We start from the raw sequence: 27,204 nt of genomic DNA on the forward strand, positions 1-27,204 counted from the left end.
ACGCCGCGGTGAGGATGCGGACCGGCAGCGTCGAGCGCCTCGTCATGGAGGCGAAGCGGTAGGAGGGCGGCGTGATCGTGCAATACGTGTTGGCCGATTTGGTTTCCTATATATCGAGAGAATTGGGAATGCCAAAACTCTACAGAAAATAATGGGCTCATATAGCCACGTGCACTTGGGCCTTAGTCATTGGCCCATCTTACAACTCAAGCGAATCATTATCTTCTCTTCTTCCTGCTTGTAACTTCCGCCGATTGAACGTACATGTCTACACGAGACCACGAGAGCTGCTCTCTTGCCCATGGCGGCCATTGGAAAAAGCATTAGAGGTACCCTAGGTCTCAAAATTTTACCCGGGGCGATCGACCCTACACGACCCCACGCTGGATCCGCCCCTGGGGCGAGGTGATGATGTGTGTTGGAAGATATTCCAAGGTTGATAAGATCATCATCGCACACTCCCTTTACCTTCAGGATTAGTGTTGAACCTAAAATAAATGTTATTTAGTGTTTGCGATGAGCATGAATATGATTGGATCATGTTTATTGCAATACGGTTATTCATTTAAGTCAAAGAATAATTGTTGTTCTATTTACATGAATAAAACCTTCTACGGTCATACACTCAATATAAATGGTTTATTGAATCTCGATCGTAGTGATACACACATTCATAATATTGAAGACAAAAGATACAAAGTTAATAATGATAGTGCAACTTATTTGTGGCACTGCCGTTTAGGTCATATTGGTGTAAAGCGCATGAAGAAACTCCATGCTGATGGGCTTTTGGAATCACTTGATTATGAATCACTTAATGCTTGCGAACCATGCCTCATGGGCAAGATGACTAAGACTCTGTTCTCCGGAACAATGGAGCGAGCAACTGACTTATTGGAAATAATACATACTGATGTATGCGGTCCGATGAGTGTTAAGGCTCGCGGCGGGTATCGTTATTTTCTGACCTTCACAGATGATTTGAGCAGATATGGGTATATCTACTTGATGAAACATAAGTCTGAAACATTTGAAAAGTTCAAAGATTTTCAGAGTGAAGTAGAGAATCATCGTAACAAGAAAATAAAGTTTCTACGATCTGATCGCAGAGGCAAATATTTGAGTTACGAGTTTGGCCTTCAATTAAAACAACGTGGAATAGTTTCACAAACTCATGCCACCTGAAACACCACAGCATAATGGTGTGTCCGAACGTCATAACCGTACTTTATTGGATATAGTGCAATCTATGATGTCTCTTACCGATTTACCACTATCGTTTTGGGGTTATGCATTAGAGACAACTACATTCATGTTAAAATAGGGCACCGTCTAAATCCGTTGAGACGACACCGTATGAACTATGGTTTGGCAAGAAAGGTAAGCTGTCGTTTCTTAAAGTTTGAGGTTGCAATGCTTATGTGAAAAAGTTTCAACCTGATAAGCTCAAACCCAAATCGGAGAAGTGCGTCTTCATAGGATACCCAAAAGAAAATGTTGGGTACACCTTCTATCACAGATCCGAAGGCAAGATCTTTGTTGCTAAGAATGGATCCTTTATAGAGAAGGAGTTTCTCTCAAAAGAAGTGAGTGGGAGGAAAGTAGAACTTGATGAGGTAATTGTACCTTCTCCCGAATTGGAAAATAGTTCATCACATAAATCAGTTCCAGTGATGCCTACACCAATTAGTGAGGAAGATTAATGATGATGATCATGAAACTTCAGATCAAGTTACTACCAAACCTCGTAGGTCAACCAGAGTACGGTCCGCACCAGAGTGGTATGGTAATCCTGTTCTGGAGATCATGTTACTTGACCATGACGAACCTACGAACTATGAGGAATCGATGATGAGCCCAGATTCCGCGAAATGGCTTGAGGCCATGAAATCTGAGATGTGATCCATGTATGAGAACAAAGTGTGGACTTTGGTTGACTTGCCCGATGATCGGTAAGCCATAGAAAATAAATGGATCTTCAAGAGGAAGACGGACGCTGATAGTAGTGTTACTATCTACAAAGCTAGACTTGTCGAAAAAGGTTTTTTACAAGTTCAAGGTGTTGACTACAATGAGATTTTCTCACTTGTATCGATGCTTAAAAGTCTGTCCGAATCATGTTAGTAATTGCCACATTTTATGAAATTTGGCAAATGGATGTCAAACCTGCATTCCTTAAATGGATTTCTTAAAGAAGAGTTGTATATGATGCAACCCGAAGGTTTTGTCGATCCTAAAGGTGCTAACAAAGTGTGCAAAGCTCCAGCGATCCATCTATGGATTGGTGCAAGCATCTCGGAGTTGGAATATACGCTTTGATGAGTTGATCAAAGCATATAGTTTTATACAGACTTGCGGTGAAGCCTGTATTTACAAGAAAGTGAGTGGGAGCACTACAACATTTCTGATAAGTATATGTGAATGACATGTTGTTGATCGGAAATAATGTAGAATTTTCTGGAAAGCATAAAGGATTGTTTGAAAGGAGTTTTTCAAAGAAAGACCTCGGTGAAGCTGCTTACATATTGAGCATCAAGATCTATAGAGATAGATCAAGACGCTTGATAAGTTTTTTCAATGAGTACATACCTTGACAAGATTTTGAAGTAGTTCAAAATGGAACAGTCAAAGAAAGAGTTCTTGCTTGTGTTTCAAGGTGTGAAGTTGAGTAAGACTCAAAACCCGACCACGGCAGAAAATAGAAAGAGAATGAAAGTCATTCCCTATGCCTCAGCCATAAGTTCTATAAAGTATGTCATGCTATGTACCAGACCTATTGTATACCCTGCCCTGTGTTTGGCAAGGGAGTACAATAGTGATCTAGGAGTAGATCACTGGACATTGGTCAAAATTATCCTTAGAGGACTAAGGAAATATTTCTCGGTTATGGAGGTGATAAAGAGTTCGTCGTAAAGAGTTACGTTGATGCAAGCTTTGACACCGATTTGGATGACTCTGAGTCTCGATCTGGATACATATTGAAAGTTGGAGCATTTAGCTAGAGTAGCTCCGTGCAGATTATTGTAGACATAGAAATTTGCAAAATACATACGGATCTGAATGTTGCAGACCCGTAGACTAAAAAAATTATGTCACAGGCAAAACATGATCATACCTTATTGCTCTTGGGTGTTAATCACATAGCGATGTGAACTAGATTATTGACTCTAGTAAACCTTTTGAGTGTTGGTCACATGGCGATGTGAACTATGGGTGTTAATCACATAAAGGTATGAACTATTGGTGTTAAATCACATGGCGATGTGAACTATATTATTGACTCTAGTGCAAGTGGGAGACTGAAGGAAGTATGCCCTAGAGGCAATAATAAAGTTATTATTTATTTCCTTATTTCATGATAAATGTTTATTATTCATGCAAGAATTGTATTAACCGGAAACTTAATACATGTGTGAATTCATAGACAAACAGAGTGTCACTAGCTAGTATGCCTCTACTTTGACTAGCTCGTTAATCAAAGATGGTTACGTTTCCTAGCCATAAACATGTGTTGTCATTTGATGAACGGGATCACATCATTAGAGAATGATGTGATTGACTTGACCCATTTCGTTAGCTTAGCAGTTGATCCTTTAGTATGTTGCTATTGCTTTCTTCATGACTTATACATGTTCCTATGACTATGAAATTATGCAACTCCCGATTACCGGAGGAACACTTTGTGTGCTATCAAACGTCACAACGTAACTAGGTGATTATAAAGATGCTGTATAGGTGTCTCCGATGATGTTTGTTGAGTTGGCATAGATCGAGATTAGGATTTGTCACTCCGATTGTCGGAGAGGTATCTCTGGGCCCTCTCGGTAATGCACATCATTATAAGCCTTGCAAGCAATGTGACTAATGAGTTAGTCACGAGATGATGCATTACGGAACGAGTAAAGAGACTTGCCGGTAACGAGATTGTGCGGTTTGACCGATAAAGATCTTCGTAGAATATGTAGGAACCAATATGAGCATCCAGGTTCCGCTATTGGTTATTGACCGGAGATGAGTCTCGGTCATGTCTATACAGTTTTCGAACCCGTAGGGTCCGCACGCTTAACGTTCAGTGACGATCGGTATTATGAGTTTACTAGATCATGGATGACACGCGTTGCCGTGCCCGCTCATTTTGACAATAAAATGGTAGGAATTTGCACATATATTTGTATATGTTTATTTCTTAAGTAATGGTAGAGTTGATTATTCCTTAGTAATAGCATCTAGTTGAGAAAGCCCATATGCTTCCATTTGATGTCCTTAATTCAAATACGCAAGTTCCCTCGGACACAATTTAATAACCGATTACCTTTTAGCTCAAAAAATCAAAATAAATACAACATTGCTAAGGTAATTCATGGCTCATGATTGAGCAGCCCGCTTACTTGGTTCTTCAGCGTCGCTTTCCTTGAGAGCATCCAATAGTTTCACTTATTCTGAGCAATCATTGTGGCATTTCCAAGCGTATTGAAATTGATGATTGACTCAGGTAAGCCTGCACACACAAAACAACTTTGGAACTAATACTTTTGGTAGTCAAATCGTGAGAACTATTATTTTCCATTTTCCACATGAATATTTTAGCAGGGATAACCTCCCATTGACTGTTGAGGCTGACCTTGCAGCTAAAATATAGATCACCTAGATGACAACGATATGAATTTCCATGGCCAACACTGAGATACAATGTTATGGACATATAGTCACGTGTAACAAGAGCATGTGGGTGGAGAAAATAAAGATGTGTATTGCTGCGGCCATCCATCTTGCTGACAGAATGGTGAAATATTAGAGGCAAAGTGACACGGCAGGGTGTCTTGCCAATAGAACCAGGCGAGAAATCCTAAGATTAAGAACCAAGAAAGCAAGTTCTCAACATGGCACACAACTAATTTACATATAGCACACTGCAGGTTTACCATAACTCTCTAATTAACATTTCAGTACACATGCTAGGATAGGAGAGTATCAACATGTGTAGAGCTGCCGAAAAGATGTTACCCAACATCTTATATATCGTACATAAAACTTGCATAAAATGTTCAAACTGAGTCTAACCTATAGCGCGCTATCACAAAGAAGGTAGGCACAATTATTTAATAGTGTTTGCTGATCCAGAAAAGCAAAAGGAACTTCTCCATGGAGCATACACTATCTGCTTTCAGCTAGCCAAAATATCATCCATGTTGGAATGGAAGCATTAAACAGTCAAGTAAATGCAAACATGGGTTCCTGAACAACAACTGTAGAAATGTAGATCACTTCAAGCATTAAACTTGCATGAATCCCGATAAAATGTAAGAACTGTTTATTCTAAAATATAATGTAAGGAAAAGACCATTCTAGAAATGAAGGCCCGTGAAATATTGAACAAGCACTCATCTAAAGGTCTTAAGAATCAAGGGGACCTTCATTCCAAATAATAATGCATGTTCTGTTACCTTGCATTCAACTTATTATTGTTTCCTACAAATAGGGAAAGAACCATAAAATTTACATATAGTATACTCTTTCATTCACTTGAGAGGATGAAATAAAAAGAGTATATCCAAGGTAATAATCATTTCTGGTATCTCATGGGCAAGACAGGTAAAACATTATGGACTAACTGCATGGTAGGAATCGAAAATTTATTACAAAATGATCAACCTGTTCATATATCTTAACCAGTATTGCTGCTGGGACTTTTACTCTCTAACTGTCCTTTTATTTATTGCTGTATTCTGAACACCTTGCAGCTTGCACTTCTAGATGCCCTGAATATGATATATGTGTAGGTAACATGAACCTAAGCGGAAAGAGATTGCAGAATGGAAGGATTCCGGTAAGAAGACAATTTTCATTGACACTAAAGACAATAATAATTTTTTGACAACTAATGGCAGCTCTCTTAGCTGGAACGTTTTCTGATCTACGTGCTGGCAATATCAATTTTCCCTATCATTTGTGATGATACTTCCATAAAGAACACAAACTCAACCTTCCATGTCATACATTTCTTTTAAAGGATACCACCCCTTAATTGAAGAAAGGGTTCCATAGAGAGTAAATTAGGGGGCTAACACTGCTAAGATGATCTTTTTTTTAAATCCCAATAAGATGAACTTCGTACACTGGTAAACCCATATCTTTAGGATATAATTGATAGATTAAGCACTGGGTGTATGAGACGACATGCTTATTTTCATACCTTGAAGAAGCTGCAGTGTAGTTGCACTTTCGGTCAATGCAAAAATAACTCATTTCTGTTGGGCTCAGATTCTTGTTGCACGTTTTGATGACATGAACAACCTCCTGATGCTAGCCTTAATAGTGAAACAATGGATTGTATATTTTCTTCCGAAATAGAATTACAATCAGTCCAGGACGTCTGTATGGAGATGAGTTGGGTAAGAAATCACAGGAACTCTGTACAGATTACAAGATTATCATTTGAATCAATGAAATCCAGTTACTCAAGTTTGAAAACTTCCTGTTCAGATTTCTTGTGATGTACAAAACTGGTCGGTGTAGATTAACAAACCTGTCCAGCAAAATGATGCACGCCCTGGCCAAATCTTCCCCGATGTCCGCGAGTACCTACGGAGGGTGCTCGATCTGGCGGTGTCGTGCTCGAGGACTATAGATCATAGGATCGGGAGATCGAGATGGCGATGGCGAACCCAAGGATTCGTACGAAAAATCTGGTCCAGGCTGCAGCGGTGTAGTGCCTCCGCCGGTCAGAAAGTGGACTCGTCTCCGCCACGAGGCAGAGTCCCTCACTACTGCATCTTCAGGGAAATACCGGAGAAGGAGGACATCGATGATTGGGCGAAGATGGAGGCTTCGTTCCACCATGAAGGCAGTACCGCGAGGGGCTGCAAGCCATACGGAATGGCATCTGTGGCGGCGCAACCTGTTTCGCCGACGAGAAGAGGAGAGATCTGGGATGGGAATTAAACGAGAGAAGAAAGGTCAGGGTGGAATGGGAGGAAACGCTTATTTTTTTTCTGAGGCCCTACGCGAATGAGGGGGCTACATGCCCATTAGGCCCAACATAACCATCGACACCCAAAAAAGTGACCAGAGTAGCGACACATCCTTGTTAGCGAACGGAGCCAGATTAGACGTGATTCACAGCTAATCTGACGGCTGAAAAGGCTAAAAAATGACGATCGGACGGCCGAGAACGCTGATGGTCTGAGAGGGCTGGAAAAGTGCTCAGTTTTAATGTATCTAAATGTGTTTCGATGTATCAAAGGTAGTTCGGAGTCCCGGATGTGATCACGGACATGACGAGGAGTCTCGAAATGGTCGAGACATAAAGATTGATATATTGGACGATGTTATTCGGACACTGGATGAGTTTCGGGGGTCACCGGATAAATATCGGAGTGCCGGGGGTTATCGGAACCCTCAGGGGAACTAATGGGCCAACATGAGCCTTGTGTGAGAGAGAGGAGGGGCCCTTAGGGCTGCCCCCCCTTGTGGAGTCCGAATTGGACAGGAGGGGGGCGGCGCCCACCTTTTTTTTTTCCCTCCCTCTCTCCTACTCCTTCCTTCCCCCTCTTCCTTCCCTTGTTGGAAACCTACTAGGAATAGGATTCCTAGTAGGAATCCTACTTGGGGGCGCGCCCCTTGAGGGCTGGCCGGCCTCCCCCTTGCTCCTTTATATACGGGGGCAAGGGGCACCCTAGAACACACAAGCTGATTGATTAGCCGTGTGCGGTGCCCCCCTCCACAGATTTCCACCTTGGTCATATCTTTGTAGTGCTTAGGCGAAGCCCTGCGTCGGTAACTTCATCATTACCGTCATCACGCCGTCGTGCTGACGAAACTCTCCCTCGACCTCAGCTGGATCTAGAGTTCGTGGGACGTCACCGAGCTGAACGTGTGCAGATCGTGGAGGTACCGTATCTTCGGTGCTAGGATCGGTCGGATCGTGAAGCGTACGACTACATCAACCGCGTTGTCATAACGCTTCCGCTTTCGGTTTACGAGGGTAGGTAAACAACACTCTCCCCTTTGTTGCTATGCATCACCTAGATAGATCTTGCGTGTTCGTAGGAATTTTTTTGAAATTACTGCTTACCCAACAGTCGGATCTAACAACTATTTTCGGACGGACATGTTTGCCTTTTCCTCTGGAGACAGAGTGGTAGTTGTTGCGTCTTTGTTGGGCTGGTGGTGCTTTGGTAGCAATGGCGCCGATTTGGCTATCCCGTTGACTCGCATGGATGTCTAGGTCTGATCGACCCAACACCCTCTTGTTCTCCAGGCCGTGGATCCTTCAACATCGACATCACCGCCACTTCCCGTCTGCCTGCATGGATTCCACTTTCTTGTTCCGGCGACGACACGGAACTCGAGCGACGGCGACATCGGCTCACCATCGGTACGTGTGGAATGGAGAGGGGTGAAGGGCTCCCTTGGACCGGACTGTATTTTCATCCTCTTTTGATGGTTTTCTTATAATGCATGTGTTGGATTAATATGCTTGTAGGGTGGTAATCCACTCATCAAATTACCAAGCCAAGCAGTGCTTGTGGTAAGATGTTTGTGGCTGGCGAAGCGGGAGGAGGAAGTCAGTCCACCGGCGAGCGAGAGAGAGCGTGGCCGCGGGAAGGCGCGACAGCGAGAGGCGGAGGAGACCCCGCGCGGCGCTCCGCTCCGCCTCAAACGCCTCCTTATCTTGTTCCCAACGGATAGCTCCCGGCTCCCGAGTTCCCGCGCGCGCACACCCACCGGACGGCACACGCCTCGCCTCACACTGCAGCCAACTGCTCTGGCGCCATGGCGGCGGCGGCGGTGGCGGGGTGCTTCCCCGCTTGCTGCCGCTGCGCGTCCTCCTCCCGGTCCCGGGTGACGGCCGCGTCCACGTCGGTCGCCGCCTGCGTGGTCCAGCCGCGCCGGAGGAGCAGGGCGTCGGCGTCGCCTTCCCTATCTCGCCTGGGGCTCGGGGAGGCGGCGGCGAGGACGACGATGATCAGGACGACGACGAGGAGGGGGCGGCGGGCGTTCCGGGTGCGCGCGGGGGTGGGCGTGGAGATCGCCAGCGCCGTGGAGGTGATCAACGACCTGGGCTTCGACACCCTCACCTTCCTCGGCGTCACCGTCCTCGTCGTCCCCGCCTTCCGCGTCGTCAAGGCTAGCCCGGTCAAGTGTCGCTCCGCGCCTCCGCTAGCTCCCCGCCGCCTCCGCTCCGCGCGCCTCCTGACATTATATATCTCCCGTGTTGATCCCTTCCGCAGATCCTCGGCTTCTTCTGCGCCGGCGTCGTCCTCAACCAGTTCGGCCTCATCAGGAACCTCACCGACGTCAAGCTCCTCTCCGAGTGGGGGATCCTCTTCCTGGTACTTCTTCTGACCAGTTCGGCCTCATCAGGAATTCAGATGATTCGTTATTGATTGATTAACTGATGGATTGAGTGATTGATTTGCCGCTCCGCCTCTTCTGCACTGCAGTTGTTCGAGATGGGGCTGGAGCTCTCCCTCTCTCGCCTCAAAGCCCTTGCCAAGTTCGCCTTCGGGATCGGTTTGCCTCAGGTGTGCATCCCATTGCTTACTCACTGATCTATTATAACATTATCCTAACCGTACTATTTCTACCAACCTATCATCTGTCATCGGTTTCTCATGTTAGTTCAGAGTAGTTTTACTGACTCCAATAATAAGCATTGACAAATGGAAGTATCTGTATTGATTGGTGTGAATCAAATTGCTACTAGGAGTACATTCTAATCTCATTAATTATTGTCCAAGCCATGCCCTGCTATTAGGCACAAGGTTCTCTTGGCACTTGTGGAACTGAACTTTTCCTGGCACCAGCGTATTTCTATGGTTTTGTTCATTGATGACTTTCAAGTAGAATTTTGGAATACTCCATGGGAACTGATCTTATGCCTTTCAATTTATTCTCAAGGTTCTTTTGTCAACGCTGGCCTTTGCGGCATTTGAGCTTCCCCCTAATGGTGCTATTGGAACAAGAATCCTGCAGTTCCTCTTTAATTCAAGACCTGACCTGGTAAGGAGTGCTCTTAAACCGGAAAAAAGTTATGTGACCTGTATTTCTACACAGGCAGAAATTGTTTTCCAAACAATCTTCCATGTGATCTCATTTCCCTTTTATATTCTACCAATGGTTCCTCACTTTCTTATTCTGATTGCTTATACTCTCGGGGGCGTGAAGTATGCATTGTTGAAATATTTACCAATAACACAAACTATTCTTCAATTTGTGATCTCAATTTTTTTTCTTGATACGTGTATTGCTAAAATTGTCTGGCTTATCAATACTAACTCAGCTGTTTATTCTATTTAATAATTACATTTAATTTGGATCTACATATGCAGGTGAATATCAGGAGTGTCGACGAAGCAATAGTGATTGGAGCTGCCCTCTCCTTATCTTCGTCTGCTTTTGTTCTTCAGGTACACACTAATTGTACTCACTGGCTAGCAATGTATCAGCTGTTTTCTGGTATTTTTTTTATATCGTTAGACACTTTTTTCAAGTATGAACCTTTCAATGAGAGCTTATCCATATTGGGTACATTGCAACTACCTCTGCTACAATAGCACAGCTAAATTTCTTAGTACACAAAATATGCCCCCCCCCCCCCCCCCCCCTCTTTTTTTGCATCTGCACAAGATAACAACGTGCAATGCTTGTGGATTTTGTATACAGCTTCTTGCTGAGAAAGGTGAGCTTGCAACAAGATTTGGTTCGGCCACACTGGGAATCCTCCTCCTCCAGGTGATTAACCGAAGCCCTCTTTCCCATTCCTTTTCTCCAAATGGTCCATTTTAAAGATTTTTTTCCAAAGAGTAAACGGTGTATTAATTCCAGTATGTATTCTGCTGATACACAGGATATTGCCGTTGTTCCTCTCTTGGTCATACTCCCTGTTCTAGAGAGTCAGGTATGCAAAAGGTTAGCACTTGAGATATTAGCCTGCATGAAAGTTGTTCGAAAAATATCAACCTGATAGACTTTCTCATCACATCATAATCTAACTAAGAGGACTTAAGGATTCTGTGTAATAACTTGGAAAATGTTCACTGCATGAGATTTGCCTTAGTGAGCGAGTAGCCAGGTAATATTGGCAAATGGTTTGCAAATATTTATTCTTGTTATGTTCCCCTACCTAGTGAACTACTGTATTGGTCTCTAAGCATGAAAAATGCAGCTCTGCCTTTGCAACATATGAGTTTCCGCTTTATCTATTAGGTTATCATCAGTATTTATTATGCATTTTATCGCAGAATGTTGTGGAGCAAAGTGTGTGGCCTATGCTACTAGCTGAAAGCTTAAAAGCACTGGGTGGACTTGGCATACTTTCACTTGGAGGGAAATATCTCATCAGGCGCATCTTTGAGGTCTTTTATTTTATAAATTTTCTGAATACAAGCTTGTATGTTATTTTCAATCAGCTCTTGATGTTCGATAAAATGATTATTGGTTAAACCTTCCTGCAGTTTGTTGCAGAGTCGAGGAGCTCAGAAGCATTTGTTGCCCTCTGCCTTCTCACCGTTTCAGGAACCTCACTTCTCACCCAGTGGTTGGGCTTTAGTGACACTGTAAGTTTTTAATTCTGAAATCAAATATAGATTATGCTCTTCCAGTTTTTATTATTTGCTGATTGTTGAACTTGTGTCCTATGTAGCTAGGTGCTTTTCTGGCTGGGGCCCTCCTTGCAGAAACAAACTTCCGTACGCAAATAGAAGCTGACATAAGACCATTCAGAGGCTTGCTCCTTGGATTGTTCTTTGTGACAACAGGAACTTCTATCGACATGCAGGTTAAACAACATTGCCATCATCTATATCGGTGAACATTAGTTAATGTCTCATGTGTCTAACTTGGCAGTACATCAAAGAGAAACCACTTTGAAAGTAATGTTGCCCCATTATTTATCTTCTTCAGTGGAACATATTGCAGGTTCTTATCAACACACCTTGTATTTTCTCCTTCTATTGCAGCTTCTCATCCGTGAGTGGCCTAATGTTCTATCGCTGTTGGCTGGCCTTATTGCAATCAAGACATTGATAACTACTGCATTAGCAACAAGAGTCGGACTAACTTTTCAAGAGAGTGTAAGGATAGGATTGCTGCTTTCTCAAGGAGGGGAGTTTGGGTTCGTGGTATTTTCTTTGGCAAACAGGTCAGTTTTTATTACAAGTCTTCCATTATATTGTTCTTGTCTTCTCAGACATCTTGTTTTCAGCCCTTGGTACTTTGATTGAAACAGGCTTGGCGTCCTACCGCTTGAGCTGAATAAGCTGCTCATTATCGTCGTTGTGCTGTCAATGGCATTAACTCCGTTACTGAATGACCTTGGAAGAAAAGCAGCAGGAATCATTGATGAGAGATCTGAAACAAAAGAAGTAGTACGTGACTGCCATGTCTTATACACTCACAACGGTCATGGTTGCTGCCTATTTTCGTGAATTCTTAAGGCAATCTTTTACAGAAACCAGCTGAGGAGGCAAATTATGGTGCGACTGAACCTATTGTCATTCTTGGCTTTGGAGAGATGGGACAGGTATATTACATCATATTTTCCTTTGTTGTTAAAGCTGGCCACTGAACTGTTATATCATATGCCTCGTAATATTCTTACAGGTCCTTGCAAAGTTTTTGGCTGCACCATTATCTTTCGGGCTCGAGCGAGATACAGAAGGATGGCCGTATGTCGCGTTTGATCTAAATCCTGCTGTTGTAAAGGTTGACATTAAGAGAATATTTGGTATTAATAGTTGATGCGTCTTCATACATATGTTAAACTAAAGCATCTGTCTTCATTCCTTACCAGTCAGCCAGAAAATCAGGATTTCCAGTGTTATATGGAGATGGTTCGCGCCCCGCCGTTATGCAATCTGCTGGCATATCTTCTCCTAAAGCTGTCATGATCATGTATACCGGGAAGGAAGAAACAGTCGAGTCTGTCGACAGATTGCGACAAGCTTTTCCTGCGGTAAAATATATGATCCATTTCTCATGATTTATTTATCAAGTTAGCACATAGTACTTGTTATAAATGCATTGTGAACAAACGAATGCTTTCATAATACCTTTTGCTTTCCCAGGTTCCCGTGTATGTTAGGGCTCAAGACATGTCTCATTTGTTGGATTTAAGGAAAGCAGGTGCGACCGATGTTGTTCTGGAAAATGCTGAGGTAATATAGAAACACGTTTGCATCGACTGAGAAGCTCCTTATGTATGGATATGTGTAACAAAAATTTGCATCAACTCTTTTCTTTTGTTGACCCCTTCCTGCAGACTAGCTTGCAACTCGGCTCGATGCTTATGAAAGGGCTGGGTGTCATGTCTGATGATGTATCTTTCCTGAGTAAGCTTGTGAGGGACTCGATGGAGTTACAAGCTCAGGAGGCACTCAACAACGTCGAGTCTCGTGAAACTACTACCATGGAGTCACTTCAGGTTCATAAAATCATTAGTGCTCAAAACCGACTCTAATATTACACTCCCTACAGATTAGTAGTTCTTATTTTCATGATGCTTCACTTCCCCATATGACCTGAATAAAATACCTGTTGCAGGTTAGGGTATCGGACTTGGTCGAGTCCAATGGGAACGGTTCCGGAATGATTCCCCGGGAGCAATCGCTAGGTCTAAGCAGTCGCCCGGAGGTACGGGTGATAAAAACGACTCCAGAGAATCCCATGCCTAATTTGAACACCAAAAATGAATCTGAAGACGGTGTCAAATATTGTCTCCTGGAAACCGCTGACGGCGAGGAAACGGTGGAGCCTCCAGCGGAAGCAAGGAGATGATGGACCAGACCAGTTTTTGTAGGGGTGATGAAGCGAAGGCACTGAACTTGTGGTTTTCTCATAGGTAATAGCTCTCTTTGTACAGCACATCTGGAGACTGAAGTACTGAAACCTGGAGGCACACAATCTGTGGATATGACGATTACACCGCATCGCGCGAGCTGAGATTTGCAGCTCGCAAATTGAAACCGGGCAGGCCAATTTGGGCAGATTGAGATTTATAGCCGTGATTTGAATTCTCGGCGGGCATTTAGAAATTGAAGTATCAACATTTCAGAATCCCTGAAAAGCATTATTGGCAGGGTGATTTGTGCAAGCAGAAGTAACCTGTATGGCTAGATAATTATTTGTATCACATTTCTCTAATTTGTGTCTGTTGTATACTACTAGGACAGTAGGCCAAACAATTCCTGTAAAAAATAAATGTACATGCAGACACGCAGAAACTAGTGAATGTATAATAATACTGGACCAAACGGTTTGTCCTTGCCGCGACAAGTTGAACTTTCTGAATGAACTTGAAGCATTGCTTTGCTCGGCTCTTTGTATTGATAGCAGCTGGAGTAAAAGATCAGGAACTAAGGAGTTCAAATCTTGCTACTCGCAAGATTTGAATGAGTACCATGCATCATTAATAATGTTTTTTTTTTGAAAAAATGCATAGTTAACCTCTGCAGGCATGGAAGGCCGGAGGGTGTGATAAACTGACAATGGAGGCAGACCTGCATGCAGCAGACTAAAATGGAAGTGTCGATATGTGGCAAGGTTGGCTATGTTTTATCGCATACACACTTGTGGTATGTTGCAATAATTCTAGGTGTCTGCTGCCAATGTCTATGTTCATGCTTCAAAGCTGTTTTCATGTTGTTGCGCATGTTTGTTTCTATGTTGCATAAGTTAAATCAGTTTTCACAATGATTTGTTGCATAGGGAAGACAAAGAGTGTTACATGATAGGTTTGAAATGTTGTGATATTGTTGCATGTCTTTGGACTGAAAACGAATATTGCGTTTGTGGTGCACACATACAAATTTCTTTTTCTATCGGAGTTTGATGTTTGAATATCGGACGCCGAAGGTTGGTATTAAGGACCATTCCCCTCCTCCTCCCCCGCGTCGCCTCCCCGAGCGGGGCGACTTGGGGCTCTTGTCGCCCCTCCCAGCCCTCCCCTCCCCTCCTTCCCTTCCGCCGCCGTCGGCCTGGGCCACCGGGCCTTGCCCGCGTGGTGCCGGCGGCGGCGGCCCCGGTCTCCCCCCCCCGCATGGCGCCTCGGCTCGGGCGGACGGCGGCCGACGGGGGTGCTCCTCGGCGACAATGGATCCGGCGGCGGCGCGGCTCCCTGGGCGGCGGAGTGCTGGGTGGCGTGCGGGCGGTGGCGCGGCCGCTTGGCGGCGGGGCGGCGCGGTGGCTCGCGGCGGGCCTCCCCGGCCCAGATCTGGGCCCTTTTGGGCTCGATCTGGGTATGGGCGGGCCTGGCCCGGTCTGCTTGCGGCGTCTCCGGCGGGTCGGGGGCGTGACTCGTGCTGGGGGTGGTGGCGATGGTGGCTCGCCTTCTGCAGCGCGGCGACGGGGGCTTCGCGAGCCCGTTTCGGGCTCGGCTGGGCCGGGGGTGGCCCGGTTTGCCCCTGTGCTGCGTCCGGCCGGATCCCGTCGGGGGCGGTGGAGGATGTCCCCTCCCGCGAGGCTGCTGATGTTGCCGCTCCTGGTTCCTGGTTGCGTCATCTTGTTTCCGTTGGTCCCGTTTTGTTTGCCATGGTGAGACAACGATGGAGACTGCTCGACCGTGGTGGCGCAAGTTGATGGGCGGTGTGTTTGGTGGCGCGGGATGGATCGTCTGGGGTCGTGGTTGGTGGGTGGTCGGGAGAAATCCTTGTCGGCAGGGCCGGCACCGACGCGGTGACGCCCGTGGGCGCCGCCATGCCTTCCTGAAGGGCGTCGGGCATACCCCTTCCACCTCACCCCTCGCGTACCGGGGGAAACCCTAGGACATGTCCGGGCGACAGCGTCGTCATCGTCGCGATCCTTCTTGAAGGTGTTGTTTGGTATGCGGCGGTCCGGAGTGCTAGGAGCGTGGTGGAATTTTCCGGTGGGCGCGGCGGTTGCGGGTCCTCATCGTTTTCGTTGATCCGCCGTTGTTGGCATTATTTTCTCTTCAGTTCCTTTTTCGTTTCTTTTGGGCTTGCTTGTGCTGAGGCCCCAGCCAGTGTATCGTGTGGTCGTTGCTTTATAATATAAAGCGGGGGGCAACCCTTTTTCGGTAATATCGGACGCCATAATATAGTGATCAAGTCTATCAGATGGTCTGGGAGGTGGGCAAACTCACCCATTGGACGCATAGCATGCACCCAATAATAAGGGCACACAACCATTGGATTTTGATCCAACCGTTCCAACTTGCCTTTTTCTTCCCCTCAAGATTATTTCCCCCGCGCGCCTATCTTCTTCTTTGCCTCTAGAAACACACCTGCCCCTCTCCCATCATGCTAGCCTCCTTTGATGATGCAACCTCCGTTAGCATTGTCCCAGCCTCAGGCTCAACCATCTCACCCCCACTTTATGTTAACCTATTTTCACACACATTGACTCCCGGCCCCCAATGCCACGACCTCTCACTTAGTTGCTTTAGCAATTCTCACCAACAGGTCATGCATCAGTCTAGGCCCGAGGGGCTATGGGGATCCCCTTATCCATGACCACTTACGGTGTCGGGGGTTGGGTTCGACATATGCCAATGGATGGCTTATCATGGTGGGAGCGAGTAGAACGTCGCCGGTGACTGGAAGCGGGATGAGGCGTAGACACGAACGCCGGCGCACTTTACCCAGGTTCGGGGCTCTCCTAGGAGATAACACCCCTAGTCCTGCTCTGCGGGGTCTCCGCATGATCACTAAGGCACTAGTGAGTACAAATGATGCTCCTCGAGCTATATGCTAGAGGTAGAAGAAGGCAAGGCTTGCTCTCTTCTCCCCCTAGGTATGAGTCTAATTCTAACAGGTTCGAACCCTTTGCATGGGTGCCCTGGGGGGTTTATATAGGCCTACCCCCCAGGGGTACAATGGTAATCTGGCCGGGTGTAGGACCTGGCCGTCAGTCTCTCTGGTCGTCGGCTTCTCCGCCGACTGCTGGGTCCCGCCGCCTGGTGGGCCCCGCCGACTGGTCTGGTACAGAGCCGACATGCCGCCCCCGCCGCTCGCGGGTCTTGCGGGCTGCTGATTACTGTAGCCGTAATGCTAACGACGCTTGCTTGGTCAGGGGAGCGTGGCTACAGTCCCGCCGCCTGGTCGGGAGATCACTGTAGCCACTCCGCGTCTTATCTGGTTAATGGTGTGTGGGCCCCGAGGAAGGAGCGGGCCGACTGCTGGGGGCCGGCCTCCCTCGGGTCTGACTGGTGAGGCTCTCGCCGTCTTCCGGGCTCTCGCTGACCGGTAGGGCCTGCCGTCTTCGGGCCGTACCAACAGACGATCGTGGGAACAGGGCTTCGCCTTACAGGAGTGATGTCAGGGGCGGAGTGGCAACAGTGTTGCGTCGGGCGGAGATCTCCGCCTGTACGGAGCACTGTGGCCACGCCCGGCCCTGGATACGGGGGTGACGGGCTACACTGTGGCCTCACCCTATCTTGTCTTCTTAATGGGGGCGCAGACTTTGAGGGCGCCATGGGCCGACTGCTCGGAGTCGGCCTCTCTGGAGGCCGCCTAACAGGAGTCGGCCCGTCTTGGAGCCGCCTTCCTGAGCATGGCCGTCTTCTGGTAGTCGGCCGTTTGTCCAGCCGACCGCCAGAAGGCGGCGCTCTACCTTGACGTCTTGAGGGGCGCAGCCGGCCCTGATGTCTTGAAAGGTTCTGGGGCTCGGGTTAGGCTACCCGTGGCCCATTACTCCGACAGTAGTCCCCGAAGCTGGTGAGGCGTCGCGTCTGAGGAGCCGAGAAGCCTCAACAGTTTCCTCCTCCGGGTGCTATGGGTGGAAGCTTCATCCGACTCCTGGCAAGCCGCCTGAGGGAGTCGGCCACGTCCAGTCGGAGTTATCTGGAATTTCGAATGTAACGGCGGGAACTAGGTGGCGTGCTAGCTAAGCTTCTAGGCCCGCCGCCCGTCGTGGGCGTGCCACATGGCGCCAGCCAGCCGGGCCAGCCTGCCAGCCCACGCGCGTGATGGGACGCGACTGCAAGTGGGCCCGCCACCACCGGGCCTCGGCACGCAAGCGGATCCGCTGCGGCCGAGGCGGGCGGTTGGGTTTCCCCGCGGAGTTACTGCGCGCAGTAACTCGCGCGGTAAAGGCGGGAGCGTGGGGTCATGGGCACAGTTAATCCCACGATCCCACGCCCGCCCCCTCGGCTTCATAGCTCGTAGGCTATAAGTAGGGGGAGGAGAGGGAGCGGCAAAGCACGCTTGCCCCTCCACCCCATTTTTCCTCCTTCTTCCTCTCGTCGCAGCGCCCGCGAGCTCCGCCGGAGCGCCGCCGCTGCTCGTTTCCGAGCCCTCTTGGCCCCGCCCCAATCTCAGCTCTCCCGCCGCGCCGTTCTCTTCGTCAAGCCCTCCATGGCGCGCGAGCATGGAGGAGACTGGGATGGGTCGAATGTCCACAAGACCACATTGCTTTCCTTCGCGACACGCGGCGCCTTCCCGGTGCAAACTACGTGAAGGCGCGCATGCCTCCAGCGGGGGAGATCTCGCCGGCGCCGGGGGAGAACGAGCGGGTCGTCTTCCGCTCGCACTTCATCCGCGGCTTCGGCTTGCCGGTGAGCGGCTTCCTCCGCTTGTTCCTCGAATTTTACCATCTCCAACCTCACCACATCACGCCCAAAACCGTGATGCTCCTGGCCGCCTTCGTCACGATGTGCGAAGGCTATCTCGGCATCCTCCCCACCATCGAGCTGTGGGGAGCATTCTTCTACACCAAGCTGGGCACCTCCGCCCGGGAGGTGGCTGCCCAGTGTGGTGCCTTCATCGCGGTGCGTCGGCCGTCTTCGAAGAACGCCTTCCCCACCATCAAGCCGCCACAGTCGGTTAAGATGTGGCAGCAATCTTACTTCTACGTGGAGAACGTGGACCCGGCCGTCGACTTCATCAACCTGCCGGCTTATGTAGCCGGCCCGCCGGCTGAGCCTCGGGCCAGCTGGGGCTACAAGCCGAAGCCGGTGTCGGCAGACGGCACCGCCGCCATCCAACGACTCCGGGAGCTGACCAACACCGAGGGCCTCAAGGCGACCGACTTGTTCGTTGCCTTCGTCGTGCGCCGGGTTCTCCCGCTCCAAGGCCGGCCTCACCTGATCAGCCGGATGAGCGGGCACCGCGACCCATGCCGGCTGAGCACCAAGGAGATGCCGGCTGCCGAGGTGGCCAACTTGGTGAACGAAATCTCCGGCTTCAAGCTCGAGGGGTCCTGGCAGTTCGGCAAGCCGCCGTACTCCCGCGCGGACCTGCCACCCGCCGTAAGTCTTTCAGTCTCTCCTTTCTTTAATACTTCATCTTGATTCCGTCTGGTGGTCTTGAGCAGTCGGACTTTGGGATGCAGATATACATGTCTCCGGCGACGGCTGCTGTCGTGGGGCCGGGTGGTGACTACGCGCCGGACCGGGCCGTGAGCGACGTGGACGACCCCGACTTGGGGGCGGCCGCCTTGGAGGACACTGCAACAGGCAGCGTCTGTGGAGCCGGTGGCTCCGAGGAAGGCGGCATCGAGACCTGGCCCGACGACGACGATGAGGAAAACGAGCCGTGTCCTTCACGAGGCGCGGGCAAGACGGACGTGGGCCCCTCCGCTGAGCCGACTGCTCGAGGCGGCACGCGGAAGCGAAAACAGGGCGCCGCCTTGTTCGGCAGCACGCCGAAGAAGGCCAAGAACCCGACGACCGCGACCCGGCGGAAGGAGGCCGCCACGAAGGCGGCCAAATTTCAGAAGCTCCCGAAGGTGCCTCCCATGGTGTCGGCGTAAGTATCTTTTCTTGCGCTTTTCTTCTTTCCTTGTTGATTCTTTCTGAATTTCCTTTGCTCTGTTTTCTTGATTTTAGGGCTCCGCTCTCTCTCGAGAAGTCGGCCGCCGCCTCCATCATTGGATCGGCGGAGACCTCTTCCACCACCCGTCGAATCGATCCGGCCGTCGACCTCCGGGAGGCGACAGAGCGAAACGCGCGGGAGGCGCGCAAGGAGTAGGAGGCCGCCCGCCTGGAGAAGGCGGAGGCGGACAAGGCGGAGGCTGCCGCTTTGAAGAAGCTGGCAGAGGCCGAGGCTGCCGCCGCGGCGAAGAAGCAGGCCGAAGAGGCCGCACGCCACCAGTCGGCGATATTCGTCACCCCCCTGAACTCCGTGCCGCCACCACCAGAGTTCGTGGCGCCGACTGGGGGAGCCGGCGACGAGCACCTGATCATGGAGAGGGACGGCGACGATGTCACCATGCCGGACGTAATCGTGCCCCTGCCACCTCCTTCTGAGGAGGCGCGAGACAAGCAGCCGGCTGATCCGCCGGCGCCACCAGCCGGAGACGAGATGGTGACGGGCCCAACTCCTGAGGTCCGCACCCCGACGCGCCGCCGGATTGCGAAGGCGGCCTCGGCGCCACGTCTGTTGGAAGCCGGCGCCGCGAGCTCGTCGATCTCGGAAGCCGAGGCGTCCAGCGCCGCGCCCACTTGCTGGGTGCGGGGAGGCGGGACGGGCCCTTTGAACCGGGCGATCCTAGACGTCCAAGCCAAGCTTCATGCCGAGGCCGACGCTCTTAAGCATTGCAACAATGCGTTCTTGGAGTCGCGAGCAGCCCTCCGGGTATACTTCTTGCTTCTTTGATTTTTATACTTCTCCGTGGGGGCGCGCCAGCGCACCCACTGGGTGTAGTCCCCGAGTTTCGGGCCGGCTGCTGAGCAGGCGGCTCGGAACTTTAATTGGCAAGCTCCGAGTACTAACATTATCTGATATCTTCATTGCAGGATTATCACAACCTCCGTGCGACCGTCTTCAACTCCAAGGTCCAGGAGCTAACTCAACGGACCGCCGACTTGTCGGAAAGCCGGAGTAAGTCTTTGTTTCTTTCTCTGCGGGGGCACGCTGGCGCACCGGTGGGCTGTAGTCCCCGAGATTCGGGCCGACTGCAGAGCAATCGGGCCAGATCTCCCCGGCGATTGTTCTTCTTTTCGTTGATATTGATGACTTCTTTCTCTGCGGGGGCTCACTGGCTGTAGTCCCCGAGATTTGGGCCGACTGCTGAGCAGTCGGGCCAGATCTTCCCGGCAACTATATCTCTCTTTGTTGATTGTTGATGTCCTTTTCTTTTTGTACTTTTGCAAAGGCCAACGCCGCCCTGCAGCAGCAGCTGGGCGAAGCCAACACCGCGCTTCGTGCCAAGGAGACGGACTGCAGCAAGCTGACCGAAGAGCATGACCGGCTGGTCACGCAACTAGCGGAGCAGGCGGAGCTTCTCAAGAAGACCCAGAAGGAGGCGGAGGACAAGGAGGCCAATCACCTAGCTGAGTTCGAGACCGAACGCTCCGCCTGGACCGACAAGGAGGCGATGCTGACTGCCGGCTTCGGCGAGATTGAAGACATGGTTGACGGTGAGCTTCCCTCTTTACTCTTCTTCGAGCCACCGACTTCTGATCAGGCCGGCTTCTTGTTCCTAACTTTGCCTTTTTTCTTCTGTTTGAGCAGACTTCTTCCCCGGTCACTCCGTCGCTGCCAATCGGGCCATCGAGGCCGACCGCAAAGGGCGGAGGGCGGAAGGTGCAGAGATTGCTGCCGACGCCCCCCGAACCCTCAGTGAGCAGCTTCTCAGCATCCAGGCCCGTCTCCAGCCGGCTCATCGGATGCTGCGCCGTCTTCAGCGTGTCGGCGTGATGACCCACAAGTATAGGGGATCTATCGTAGTCCTTTCGATAAGTAAGAGTGTCGAACCCAACGAGGAGCAGAAGGAAATGATAAGCGGCTTTCAGCAAGGTATTCTCTGCAAGCACTGAATAATAGGTAACAGGTAGTTTTGTGATAGGATAATTTGTAACGAGCAACAAGTAACAAAAGTAAATAAAGTGCAGCAAGGTGGCCCAATCCCTTTTGTAGCAAAGGACAAGCCTGGACAGACTCTTATATAGAGAAAAGCGCTCCCGAGGACACATGGGAATTATCGTCAAGCTAGTTTTCATCACGTTCATATGATTCGCGTTCGGTACTTTGATAATTTGATATGTGGGTGGACCGGTGCTTGGGTGCTGTTCTTACTTGAACAAGCATCCCACTTATGATTAACCTCTATTGCAAGCATCCGCAACTACAACAAAAGTATTAAGGTAAACCTAACCATAGCATGAAACATATAGATCCAAATCAGCCCCTTACGAAGCAACGCATAAACTAGGGTTTAAGCTTCTGTCACTCTAGCAACCCATCATCTACTTATTACTTCCCAATGCCTTCCCCTAGGCCCAAATAATGGTGAAGTGTTATGTAGTCGACGTTCACATAACACCACTAGAGGATAGACAACATACATCTCATCAAAATATCGAACGAATACCAAATTCACATGACTACTAATAGCAAGACTTCTCCCATGTCCTCAGGAACAAACGTAATTACTCACAAAGCATATTCATGTTCATAATCAGAGGGATATTAATATGCATAAAGGATCTGAACATATGATCTTCCACCAAATAAACCAACTAGTATCAACTACAAGGAGTAATCAACACTACTAGCAACCTACAAGTACCAATCCTGGACTTAGAGACAAGAATTGGATACAAGAGATGAACTAGGGTTTTGAGAAGAGATGGTGCTGATGAAGATGTTGATGGAGATTGCCCTCTCCCGATGAGAGGAGCGTTGGTGATGACGATGGCGATGGCGATGATTTCCCCCTCCCGGAGGGAAGTGTCCCCGGCAGAACAGCTCTGCCGGAGCCCTAGATTGGTTCCGCCAAGGTTCCGCCTCGGGCGGCGGAGTCTCGTCCCGAAAGGTTGCTTCTGATTTTTCTTCGGACGAAAGACTTCATATAGCAGAAGATGGCCACCGGAGGGCCAACAGGGGGCCCACGAGGCAGGGGCGCGCCCTAGGGGGTAGGGCGTGCCCCCACCCTCGTGGCCAGGTGGCCCCCCTGATGTACTTCTTCCGCTCAATATTTTTTATTATTTCCAAAAATAACTTTCGTGGAGTTTCAGGACTTTTGGAGTTGTGCAGAATAGGTCTCTAATATTTGCTCCTTTTCCAGCCCAGAATTCCAGCTGCCGGCATTCTTCCTCTTTATGTAAACCTTGTAAAATAAGAGAGAATAGGCATAAGTATTGTGACATAATGTGTAATAACAGCCCATAATGCAATAAATATCGATTTAAAAGCATGATGCAAAATGGACGTATCACGGCGCCCAGGCGATCGCGGCCCTGTGGCCGGACATGCCGGCACCGCGCACTCCCAGTCGGACTGCCGACTAGCTGGAGGTGGCGGCCGACCGTCTTGAGGCCTGGAAGGGCTCCTCGGCCCGGGCTGGAGCATGCTGGGCCTTGGAGTTTGTCAAGGCGTGGTACCCTGGGCTGAATCTAGCCCAGTTGACCATGTTTCGATAGGAGGCCCAGGAGGAGCTGGTGGCGGTGGAGGATGATCTTGTCAAGCGGGTGGCGGCAATCGCCGAGTACACCAACACCAGCATCTTCATCCCGGAGCGGGTCGAGAACGGTGCCGAGGCGCCACCAGAATGGTTCGGGCTGAACCCGGAGGACGGCAAGGACTCGGCCGAGGTGATCGACTCTGGCGATGGCCTGACGGACGGCTTAAGGAGGCGTTGTAGGGCGACGCCCGCTGGTATTGCTTGCCGGGTGGAGCCGATCCGTGCCAAGGCATCAGCTTGCTCATTGTCATTTCTTGGCACATGGAGAAAAACTTGCACCCTTCAAAGTATCCACTGAGTTGCTGTACGAGGAAGCGGTAGCTCGCCATGTTTGCATCCTTGGCGTTCCAATCACCTGACGACTGCTGGACCACCAAGTCGGAATCTCCATAACACAGGATCCGGCGAATGCCGAGTTCCTTGGCAAGCCGGAGCCCGTGAATGAGTGCTTCGTATTCAGCAACGTTGTTGGAGGCGGCAAAGTGAATTTGCAGCACATATCTGAGCTTGTTGCCTTTGGGAGAGGTGAGGACGATGCTGGCTCCCAAACCGGTGTGCATCTTGGAACCATCAAAGTGTATTCGCCAATGGGTGGAGTCTGGCATTGGTGGCAAGTACTGGGTCTCGGCCCAGTCGGCGAGGAAGTCGGCTAGTGCTTGTGACTTGATGGCGGTGCGAGGCTGGTAGTAGATGGTGTAGGGGTCCAAATCTATGGCCCATTTGGCCACTCGGCCTGAGGCATCTCGGCTTCCAATGATCTCAGTAAGGGGAGTAGTGCAGACCACAGTGATTGGGTGCTCTTGAAAATATGGCTTCAATTTCTTGGCGGCAAAGTGCACGCCATAGCACATCTTCTGGTAGTGGGGGTAGTTTTGCTTGGAGGCGGACAACACTTCACTCAGGTAATACACCGGTCTCTAGACTGGTAGTGCTTTGCCTTCTTCCTTGTGTTCCACCACTATGACTGTGCTGACCACCCGGCTGGTGGCGGCGATGTAGAGGAGCATGGGCTCCTTAGGAGTCGGAGCCGCCAGGAAAGGCGGAGTGGTCAACATCTTCTTGAGCTGGAGAAAAGCTTCATCCGCCTTGTCGTTCCACTCGAAAAAGTGGTCTTCTTCATGAGCTGGTACAGGGGAAGAGCCCTCTCGCCTAGCCGACTGATGAAACGGCTAATGGATGCCAAGCAGCCAATGAATTTTTGCACGTCCAGCAGTCGAGTGGGCACTTCCATCCTCTCGATGGCCTTGATCTTCACAAGGTTGCATTCTATGCCGCGCTCTGAGACCAGAAAGCCAAGAAGCTGGCCGGCTGGCACTCCAAAGACGCATTTCTCCGGGTTGAGCTTGATCTGAAATCGGCGCAAATTCTCAAAGGTCTCCTTGAGGTCTTCTAGCAGCGTTCCACGCTTCTCCGTCTTCACCACAACATCGCCCACATAGACGTGGACGTTTCTGCCGAGTTGCTTAAGGAGACACTTCTGCATGCAACGCTGAAAAGTGGCGCCGTCATTCCTCAAGCCGAACGTCATGGTCAGGTAGCAGGAGGCTCCGAATGGCGTGATGAAGGCGGTCTTCAGCCTGTCGGCCGGGTTTAGCTTGATCTGGTGGTACCCTGAGTATGCATCCAAAAAGCTCAACAGCTCGCATCCGGCTGTGGAGTCTATCACTTGGTCAATTCTTGGCAAGGCAAAGGGATCTTTGGGGCATGCTTTGTTGAGGCTGGTATAATCAATACACATGCGCCACTGCTTGTTTTTCTTCAGCACTAGGACCGGGTTGGCTAACCATTCTGGAAAGAACACTTCCATGATGAAGCCGGCTGCTAGAAGCCGGGCTATCTCTTCTCCAACAACTCTTCTCTTTTCCTCTGACAGGCGGCGCAAGGGCTGCCTGACTGGCTTGGCATCAGACCGGACGTGTAGCTTGTGCTCGGCGAATTCCGTCGGAACACCCGGCATGTCCTTGGGAGACCATGCAAAGATGTCCCGATTCTCACGGAGGAAATCGACGAGCTCGCCTTCCTATTTGCTGTCAAGGTTTGCACCTATGACAGCGTGCCTCTCCGGGTGCTCCGGGTCCAAGGGAATCTTCTTTGTTTCCTTTGCCGGCTTGAACGAGCCCTCAGCTTCCGACTCCTTGGGGTTGGGTGATATTTCCGGCTGCTTGCCGGCCATTGCCACAACCCGGTCAAGGAGCCGCTTCTCAGCCGCGATCACGAGGGACTCGGCTAACCGGCTGCTCTCTGCTGCGCAGGCGGACGACTTCTTATAGTCTCCTGCTATCGTCAGGATTCCCTTGGAGCTCGGCATCTTCATCTTTAGGTAAGCATAGTGGGGGACCGCCATAAACTTGGCCAGGGCAGACCGGCCGAGCAATGCATGATAAGGGCTCTCAAGGTCCACCACCTCAAACTAGACTGGCTCTCGGCAAAAATGATTTTTGTCCCCGAAGAGGACATCTATCTGAGTCTTGCCGATTGGTGAGCAGGAAAGGCCTGGAACAATGCCATGGAAAACAGTCCGGCTGGGCTGAAGATGTCTCTGCTTGATTCCCAACTTCTCCATGGTATCCTTGTACAGGATGTTGATACTGCTGCCGCCATCTATCAGAACTCGGGAGAAGCGAGCAGCTCGCCTCTCCGTGGCAAAGGTGGCATCCAACACCAGAGCATAAAAGTCGGGATTGGGCATCACCTCCGGGTGGTCGGCTCTACTCCAGCTGATGGGCTTCTCAGACCAATGCATGAATTCGGGGGTCTCTAATGCTACTGCATTTACTTCTTGTTGCTGCTGCCGTCTGCTGCGCCTGTCGTCGGCCACGCTGGTGAACACGACATAAGCTCCATGCTCTTCAGGGTACTCATCTTGTATCGCGCCGACTGGCCGAACCGCCGGCTGCTGAGGAGGAGGAGGCGGCGGGCCGGCAGGCGGAGGGGGCTGGAGTCCGTCACCCTTGGCGATCCTGGTGAGCCAGTGGCACTTCCGAGTAGTGTGGTTAGATGGCTTCGCGCTGCTGGGGAACTTGCAGGGTGCATCAAGGGTCTGCTCGTATGAGAAGGCGGGCAACCAGTTGGGCTTGCCGCCCTTCTGGCGCTTGGGAGGAGGCTGCCCCTCCGGCTGCTGATCTTCGACTGTTGTCACCTGCCGGCTCGTGGAAGCCGGCTGCATGGCCTTGCGCTTGTTGTCGTTTGGTTGCTGTCGTCGGCTGGTGTCACCAGCCGGGGTCCGAGGAGCTTGAGGGGCCACCTTGCCCGACGCGTTAACTTGGATCTCCGCCTTCATGGAGGAGTCGGCCGTGGCGTACTTGTCTGCTATGATCAGCAGTTCGTCGAGGGTTGTCGGCTCGTCGCAGAGGAGCTTGTGCTTGAGGAGGGTGCCCTCTCGGCACCCGGCAGTGAAGTACTCGATGGCCTGCACCTCGTGCACGCCCTCGCAAGAGTTGCGCAGCTCGGCCCAGCGCGTGAGGTAGTCGCGAGTCGACTCGTTGGGGCCTTGGACGCACAAGGAGAGCTGGCGGGGCTTGGGCGGCCGCTTGTACGTGCTCGTGAAGTTGCGGATGAATGCTTCAGTGAAATCAACCCAGCTGTTGATGCTGCGGGGCTTCAGGCTGTTCAGCCATGTCCGGGCCGTGCCCTGGAGCATGAGCGGAACGTACTTCACGGCAACGCGCTTGTTGCCGTTCGCGATGCTGACGGCTGTGGAGTAGTCGACCAACCAGTCCTCCGGCTTCACGGAGCCGGTGTACTTGGGTGTATCTTTGAGGAGCGTGAACCCTTTGGGGAAAGGTTCGTCTCGGATGCGGGGGCCGAAGCAAGGCGGACCCAGCTCATCTTCTTCTTCTA

General features: G+C 50.3%; 1 protein-coding gene across 1 annotated transcript; it reads left to right on the plus strand.

Annotated features, from left to right (window-relative positions):
• The first annotated feature begins 8,525 nt into the window (after nucleotides 1–8,525).
• LOC109735105 (K(+) efflux antiporter 3, chloroplastic) lies at nucleotides 8,526–14,274 on the plus strand. Its single transcript, XM_020294318.4, has 18 exons — nucleotides 8,526–9,138; nucleotides 9,234–9,335; nucleotides 9,447–9,527; nucleotides 9,904–10,005; nucleotides 10,335–10,412; nucleotides 10,669–10,737; nucleotides 10,853–10,903; nucleotides 11,247–11,360; nucleotides 11,460–11,561; nucleotides 11,648–11,782; nucleotides 11,964–12,145; nucleotides 12,233–12,371; nucleotides 12,455–12,526; nucleotides 12,607–12,708; nucleotides 12,797–12,958; nucleotides 13,071–13,160; nucleotides 13,265–13,426; nucleotides 13,546–14,274. Exons 1-18 carry the CDS (start codon nucleotides 8,776–8,778, stop codon nucleotides 13,777–13,779), a joined length of 2,340 nt encoding a protein of 779 aa, XP_020149907.1. The 5' UTR covers nucleotides 8,526–8,775; the 3' UTR covers nucleotides 13,780–14,274.
• Nucleotides 14,275–27,204: the final 12,930 nt, after the last annotated feature.

The sequence above is a fragment of the Aegilops tauschii genome, chromosome 5, assembly GCF_002575655.3.
Source record: "Aegilops tauschii subsp. strangulata cultivar AL8/78 chromosome 5, Aet v6.0, whole genome shotgun sequence".
NCBI classification, from domain to species: Eukaryota; Viridiplantae; Streptophyta; class Magnoliopsida; order Poales; family Poaceae; genus Aegilops; species Aegilops tauschii.